Genomic DNA, 8,337 nt, shown 5'->3' on the forward strand with positions numbered 1-8,337 from the left:
CTTCGAGCTAGTACGTACCTACTTACCTAGAAAATATTTCAAGGGTTTTGTAGTCGGTTCCATTTTTTGTTATTTTTTTATTTTTTTGGAGTCGGTTTTACTTTTTTGTTAAATTTTTTTTAGTTTATCGTTTTCATTTTCAAATACCCTAAGTTTTTAAAAAATAATCGTAAGTTTTTTTTTCCAACTCTACTCTTATTTGTCAGTTTAATCCAGGAATCCACCCAATTAAAGTTATGAACCATTTTTAAATTTTGTTTTATATGGTTTGCCGCAGGTTTTTTACGTATTGGGGCTTCAATTCAATATGATGTCCAAGGGCACCGCGATGGCGTTCCCTGCGACGCTCATCCCCGCCCTCCAGGAGCCCGACAGTGGGATCAAAATAGACCTGGAGCTGACGTCATGGCTTGGTAACTACACCCATAAAAACCGCCAAAGGATATTTTTAATTCCGAGACAGATTTGAACATTTCAATATAGACATACCTATTACCCGAAGTTAACTGCTAACGCAGGGTTAAGTACTCGTAAATCAAATAGTACGAAACTATCCCTACACCGTACATTATATCGGCCCTAAGTGTTTTCTTCTTCAATGAACTAAAAACTATTTCTTTGCCCACCCGCGACCTTATGATAGCTACGTATGATAGCAAGATATGCGTGCTGTTCATGCAGTTCCTCCAGCTCCACACTCTAAGAACACACTGTTTTTTTTTCTTTTCTCCTTTTTTGGATATGAACCTCCGCAAAGTAACGCCTGATTCAATAAATTATTTAAAGTTGCTGTCTGCATTTTTCACAGAGCTCAGGATCATCATCACAACGATTTGTTCTTTTTACATCGACTTTTTTTTTCAAATAGGTAATTTTTTTTTGTTAGTTTCTATTTCAGGACTATCTGGATTGGCTCCGGTGATCATGCTCGGACCCATCATGCACTATGGCGGCAGAAAAGTCGCCAACCTCTGCGTAACAGTACCCATCCTAATTGGCTGGATCCTGACTCACTTCGCCGGGAACTACAACTCAGTAGGAATGCTATTGGCTGGAAGATTCCTGCAAGGACTGCCTCTCGGAGCAGGTTATTTCATGAGCGTGTGTATAGGAGAGTTCTCTTCTCCAAAAATGAGGAATATTCTCCTGAGTGTTAAGATGATAGCAGGAGTTGTAGGTGTCGCTCTTATGCATCTGATGGCATATTTCTTACACTGGAAGAACTTAGCTTTGTTAGGCGCAGTGCCACCAACTTTAGCACTGATTGTGACGTTGTTCTGGCCCGAGACGCCTGAATGGCTAGTGTCCAGGGGACGATACACAGAAGCCGAGACAGTTTTTTACTCCCTCAGAGGTTTCAGCGCCGAAGGAGAGAGAGAGTTGAAACAACTCATAGAAACCGAGAAGGCGAGACGCCGTGAGAATGCTAACAATACAATAATGCATGATCTCTTGAGGAAGTTGAAATCACCTGTGCTGTGGAGGCCTGTTCTAGTGCTTTTTTTCACTATGCTCATCCCTGTCATGGGTGGGCGTCACTTCATTGCATCCTACTCAGTCCATTTGGCTGAACAACTAAGCGGCGATAAATCTAAAGGATATTTCTATACCGTTATTGGGAATGCCATTTCTTTGCCAGCCAGCTTTATTAACGTCTACTTCGTTAAATTATTCACTAGAAGGCGTCTGATGTTAGGTTTTGGTTTGGCAGGTGTCGTGCTGCTAGTAGCAGTCTGTCTTATGCTTTACATCAGGACTAAGTATTCACATGAGGTTCTATCATGGTTGATTTTGATCACAATAGCAGTGTATTACTTTTTAGCAAATGTCGCGTTCTATCCCGTATCATATATTCTGATGGGAGAGATTTTTCCGCTGGAGTATAGAGCTATTGGATCAGTTTTAGATGGGATATTAGGGTCTCTTGGGATGGCAGCTGTTGTGGCGGTGATGCCCTGGCTGGAGATTGGTATTGGGACCCATGGGATGCTGCTTGTATTCGCTTCCATCATGTTCTTTAGCTTAATGTACTTGTATGTTGAATTGCCGGAAACCAAGAATCGTACTCTGCATGATGTTGGAGATTACTTTAGAGGCAAGAGTCCGAAAATCAGACGAGCAGATGATGTTTCCAGTGTTGAAGAGAATAGGTTTATCTCGAAATGAGAATCACAAGTTTCGAGACTCTTCGTGGAAATATATGATCCAGTCTCAGCTTATTCCAACAAAGTAAAAAGTAGTACCTAAGTAAGCAATACAGAAAACAGAGAGGCTAAAAATAAGGCTTGTCTAACGCACTCGGAATCACAATCGTTTTCATTTCACCATTTCTTCTGTCACACGCTGTAAGATGAGGTAGAAAGAGATGGCCTAAATTTGTCCCACTGTCTACTGCATGCCTCTTGTCAGAAAGAGAGGGTTTGGGCTGTAGTGTTGTATCTAGTTGGGGGCTCCGTGCAGATTGGACAATTCACACACATACTTACCGAAAATTACTACTGCGGCACTTTAAATTAATAAAATTTACTTTGTTAAGGCATTATTGTATTGGTAATTAAATAATATGTGAGATTATCTGAAAGTTGCTTTATTATTTTGCTTATTACTTAATTTTATTTTTAGTTCATTAGACGATTTTTACGCATATATTTTTTTCTTTGTTACCGTTGAATTTCTTCTCAAGTGAATGCTGGTTTCATCACGAAGTTTTGCTCAACCGTAAAGCTCGTGGTGAATTTCCAATAGGTACCTATGTTAGTACATATATAATTATTCTTTTATTTTATACTTGTAAACAAACTATTGAACAAATCACTTTATTTATTTATTTTACCTACTGTAAGTGACTTTACTTGCGGGCAAAATATGTAATATAGCATTTGTAGTTCACTTAAATTAAAACACTTATTTTATTGCAACAAACTATAAACAGAAGGAATGAATTTCAATAACAATGTCGACGGATCTCTGACTGATCCTAGTATATGAAATTTTAAGAAATGCGAATTACCTAATAATATAATTAATATATACATGAACTAAAATAATTTCCTTTGCTCACCCGCGACCTTTACGATAGCTTAGCATATGCAATATGCTGTTCATGCAGTTTCCACTCCACACTGTAAGAACACACACAAATCAACACAAACCCATCTATACCACCACCACATACACTGACGCGTTTTCGAACTCAACCAGAGCTATCTTCAGAGTGACACAACAGGGTGTGATGTGTGTGTTCTTACAGTGTGGAGGTGGAGGAACTGCATGACACGCATATTTGCATAACTTAGCTATCGTAAGGTCGCGGGTGAGCAAGGAATTATTTTTAGTTCATTGATATGGACCTCCGCAAAGTAACGCCTATTCAATAAATATATAATAATAAGTTATTCTCTTTTTATTTTCTTTTCGTGATTTTGACATTTTTATTGTATAACTGTTTTTAATAAATTATTATTGTATTAGTTACTTATAGTTTGTGACAATAAAGATAAGTTAATGCCTAATAATATATAGATATTGACAATGTGTGTTGCCAGTGATGTCATATGGATCCGAGACGTGGTGCTTTACTTTAGGCCTTATAAATAGGCTCAGAGTTGCTCAGCGAGCTATGGAGAGAGCTATGCTTGGAGTTTCTCTACGGGATCGAATCAGAAATGAGGAGATACGTAGAAGAACAAGGGTCACGACATAGCCAAGCGAAATAGCTCGTTGAAGTGGCAATGGGCGGGCCATATAGCACGGAGAGCAGATGGCCGTTGGGGCCGAAAAGTTCTCGAGTGGAGACCGCGAATTGAAAAATGCAGCGTAGGACGTCCACCAACAAGATGGACGGATGACCTGGTTAAAGCTGCGGGTTCACGGTGGATGCAGGCCGCTGCCAACCGAAGCAACTTGGGGTCTGTGGGGGAGACCTATGTCCAACAGAACAGTGGACGTCCTACGGCTGAGATGATGATGATGATGATTAGATATTCCAGTTTCATCTACGAGGCTTAGTCAGAGACCTGTCAGTAAAATTATAACATTAGAATGTAGATATAGGGCGAAAGTCTCGAAAACGTTGAGCACTTACACCATAATCCGGCAACAACAATGGCCAGGTTTATCGCCGCTAATTAAGGCCGGGCAATTATTAACCGGCATTGTCGCTGCGCCATTACGGCGGGCATCAACTGGGCTGCGAATATTTAATAATAATTGGCTTGGCTTTGTTTAACCGGGCGGGACACGCCCCGGGTAGCGACAGCAAACAAGAATGCCCGGGTGTTTTTGGGTCATTGTTTTTCATTCTGACGACCGGATGGCCAAGTGGTTAGAGAACCTGATTATGAAGCTTGAGGTCTCAGGTTCGATCCCCGGTCGGGCACTCGGGCAGATATTTTTATGGAAAATACTTTTTATAGAACACACAAGTTGTCCATCGCAGTTCAATACCGCAAAGTGGCAAGTGTATTGGTATCTTTGCGCCTGGTATGACGCCGGGCGGTTTATTTGTCTGACTGTGTATTTATCTGACCTTTTTTTAGCTATTCTAAATAAAAATAAATAAATAATAAACCTTAAAAATATATACATAAGTATCTAATTTGTTTGGTACTTTTTTCTGCCGAGTTTAAAAACAAGCTAGTTATATTTTATGTGGAGATGTTACAAAAGATCAAACGTAAATATCGTTTGAGCTGAGACAAGCCCAATGCGTTTGTTAGTGTTTGATCTTTGCTTTCACCACGTAAAACATACCGGAATTATGTATAAAAATACTCACTAAGCAAATTTTCTTGATTGCCTGAATACAAGAAACAAACAAGTTATATTACGATTTGAACGTTTTCAACTCGGCTGTTTGTAAATTGAGTCTTATTACACCGCTGTCAATTGGACGGACCCATCTCTTCCCGTGGGTGTCGTAAAAGGCCACAAAGGGACCTGATGTTAGAGTGGGCAGCGCTCTCTGTTGCCAACTACGAACTCTGGACTCCAGCACTGCAGACTGGGCGTCAAGGGGAGACTACCACACTATTTTAATAATAATAATAATAATAAATTCATTTATTTCGGGCAACTTGGCCCATACAATAAATACTTTACAGACTAACATATGTTCATAAGTATTTAAATCAATAATATTTAAAACTAATTTGGTGACAAAACGGCGTGACCCCGTTGAGTCACCGTCCCCGACGTCGCATTCATCTGCGGCATGGTGCCCCGGAACCGCCGGAACACGACGTCTTTCGGCCAGAAGGCAGCACTCGCGATGGTCCCCATCAGCAGCCGCGGCACGCGCACCACAAACGAGCTGAAGTGAACGTAGTGGCGCGACTGCAGCTGGAACACCCTCAGCCTATTTCCGATAACATATTTTCAAGGTGTCAAATAGGCATGCACCATTTTTTTCTTTATTTGGCTGCAGCTGAAAATCAGCGCTGTGGTTCCGTACCTCAGCATTGCTGAGCTGCCAGCCCTTTCGGCTAGCTATAAGTTTACTTTACTTAAACATTAAGTTATGTACCTGATGTATGCTACCTACAAGTTAATGTATATTGCGAATAAACTTTTTCTTTCTTTCTTTCTCTTCCGGCGGACGTATTCCACCACATCTGCGACTGCGACGGTGTGATGCAGACGCGACGCGTTTCCCAAAAAAGTTGTCATGAAGGTTCATTGCTGATCCTCAACGTATGACCTTGACCACTCTTTAAAGTGTGTAGCAATTTAGAAGAAGAAGAGAGAAATCATAATACCGTTTATTAAAAATGTTACGAATACGTGGTACAAGTGTTATTTGTAAAGCTATAATAATTAAAAAAAAAACTCGTCAAATGGTTTATGTCTAAGAACAATGAATACCTTTGTGAATAATCAACTGTTTAAATGCAAAAATCATAAATAACATTATACATTTTCTTGTTTGGTTTTGCAATGCCCTTGTGATGCAGATCGCAGCGTGATGATCAGAATCACAATCAGAATCAGAATCAGAAAAAATGTTTATTGTAGAACATAGGTAGGCTGTAAGGATACAGAGTTGTTAAGACATTTGATGATTGATGTATCCGGGTAGGTATTGTGCCGACGCTACCGGCCCGTTAAGCCGGTTACGCCGGGCAGTAATGGCGGCGTCATTTGTGCGAATTATAATTGGTGATAACGCGCCGCTGTAATAGACAACTCAATTTACGGCATCATGCGACTGGTTATTTTACTTTGTTTTTTTTTACAATCTTTTATTCACTCAACTTGCATTGTTTTTATAGCACCCATAAGACAGACAAAATCAGTTCTTAACTTATCACCAATTCGGCCCGCTAATTAAGTAAAAAAACAAACCGTATAAAACAAAAAACAACACGCGAACAGCCAACCGACACACTTGAAGCTCATTCCAGAACGAATTTGCTAAATAATATGAGCGTCGCTTCCGCTCGCTCGCTAAGATGCGAGTTGACAAGAAATGAATGACCTGGTACCACGAAACACAGTTTACGCGTTGACAAGCGATGCTCGTCATGCTGTTAACATAATAAGTATGTACTTAACAACTCTCGGAGTTGACTTCAATTCTTGCAAGTCGAATTTAACCCAATTGTAGATAATCGAAGTGACTTGAAATTTGGTATGGATATAAGCAGAGAGAATTATCATGGCATTTTTGAACTGCCATAGTGACTTCTCAGTTATCGACTTCCGATATACATACTTATATCGATACACAACATAGGCACTAAAGAATATTAAAACTGGAGGTAAACAATAGGCGGCCTTAAGTTAAAGAGCGATCTCTTCCAATTAATTTTTGCAGTTGAAAATGTGAAATAGACATATGCAATGAACAATGAATGGATAACAATTTCTAATTAATAATTTCATATCAGTTTTTTTTAAATTTAATGTTGAAATTCTTCTGTTGTAATGTTAACAAGTGTTCCGTTAATGTCTCTATAAAAGAAATACTTAAATGATTTTTTTTTCATGTTTTCTGCTTTTAAACTACTTCTTTTACAGTCAAATATCCATTTTTATGCGGAAAAAGAACGCTTTATATAACATGATAAGTTTACGACATTCTTATATATCGACATCATTTAGGTAGAGTCAATAAGTGAGAAGTCACTATGACAGGTCAAAAAATGCCATGAAAATTCCGCTCTCTGGATATAAGTCATATATAGTACTTGCATGAATTAGTTGGATGCGAGAACAACCTTTTAGTTCCGGTAAAACTCAACGCACAGGCTAAGCAAAAATAAATAGCAGTCGTTACTCTTATTTGCTGATATATTCAAAGGTTTCCTACCTGACCATACCTTGCTGACCAACTTAGTCATTTTGGCTAGCCAAATAAGTACATTTTCACGTTCAAAATATACCTACGAATACTTTACCAACCAGTTGAATTATTCCCATTTTTAAATGACCTTTTCAAAAGCGCAACAGTAATCCAATAACGTTTTAAAGCCACTGACTTGTAATCCTGCGCAGGTGTCCTTTACCGTTTGACACCCTTTTAGTGTTACGGTTGGCCTGGCTACGACTCTTCCCACAATTTCCCTGTACATTGCGTGTTTTATTAAATTATGGTTATGCCGTGAGCATTTCGGCCGTGCAATGTACGGAGAATTTGCTTACCGTGTCGTGTTTTGGGGCTGTTTCATGGGGTGGGACACCTGTAATAATCATTAGTCATTTTGTACGCGGTTTGTGCACGTGTAGTGTTAATTGGAGTTCAATTTGGAACACATTTGAATTATTACATTAACTACTCATTGTATTGGAAATAATGTATCGAGAAAATACGAGTACTGAAGTAATTTTTTTTTGTTCTAACGATCCAAAGTGAAAAACCAATTTAATTGATGGTACAAATAATCTTATCTTACCCCCGTTGAATTTATAAATCTGAAAATAAAATCATAAATTATTTTTAACGAATTAAAAGAAACTATGTATTACAACTATAGGGTCTCAACAAGTTAGCGAGTAAGTTAATCAACACTTAATATTAAATAGGTACCTATTTGCCACATTGCGATACTGCACGACTGTACGTAGCCTGACGCACTTGGTCGATTTTTCTTTCTTTAGCCTGCCTGTATTATTATATTTATTGTTTGGGTCAAATCTTTGACCCACTTCAGCGGTCCAATTGACTTGAAATTTGACACACAATTAAATTTGGTGACAATACAATAATCTGGTAGTTGACATCCTTGTGGTCCTGGTCCTGCCAGGATCGTCTCCGCAGGAGTGAACTCCTCAATGTTGAATGGTACCGACCGCCTTGAAATTTGGTACAGTTTAAATGACAATGTAAAGTACAGTCAA

General features: G+C 39.0%; 1 protein-coding gene across 1 annotated transcript; it reads left to right on the forward strand.

The window, feature by feature from the left end:
- The first annotated feature begins 280 nt into the window (after window positions 1-280).
- On the forward strand, window positions 281-2,323 carry LOC141445214 (facilitated trehalose transporter Tret1-like). Its single transcript, XM_074110998.1, has 2 exons — window positions 281-413; window positions 887-2,323. The coding sequence occupies exons 1-2, from the start codon at window positions 308-310 to the stop codon at window positions 2,164-2,166; spliced, it is 1,386 nt and encodes a 461-aa protein (XP_073967099.1). The 5' UTR covers window positions 281-307; the 3' UTR covers window positions 2,167-2,323.
- Window positions 2,324-8,337: the final 6,014 nt, after the last annotated feature.

Source organism: Choristoneura fumiferana, unplaced genomic scaffold (genome assembly GCF_025370935.1).
Source record: "Choristoneura fumiferana unplaced genomic scaffold, NRCan_CFum_1 Sck3bRy_57;HRSCAF=227_pilon, whole genome shotgun sequence".
Classification (NCBI taxonomy): domain Eukaryota; kingdom Metazoa; phylum Arthropoda; class Insecta; order Lepidoptera; family Tortricidae; genus Choristoneura; species Choristoneura fumiferana.

Excerpts from the sequence above, each read along its gene's own strand:
- LOC141445214 (XM_074110998.1), top strand. The coding sequence starts at position 308 with ATGATGTCCAAGGGCACCGCGATGGCGTTCCCTGCGACGCTCATCCCC. Across the intron at positions 414-886 it reads GGAGCTGACGTCATGGCTTG|TTTCTATTTCAGGACTATCT; the intron begins GTAACTACACCC and ends TTTTTTTGTTAG.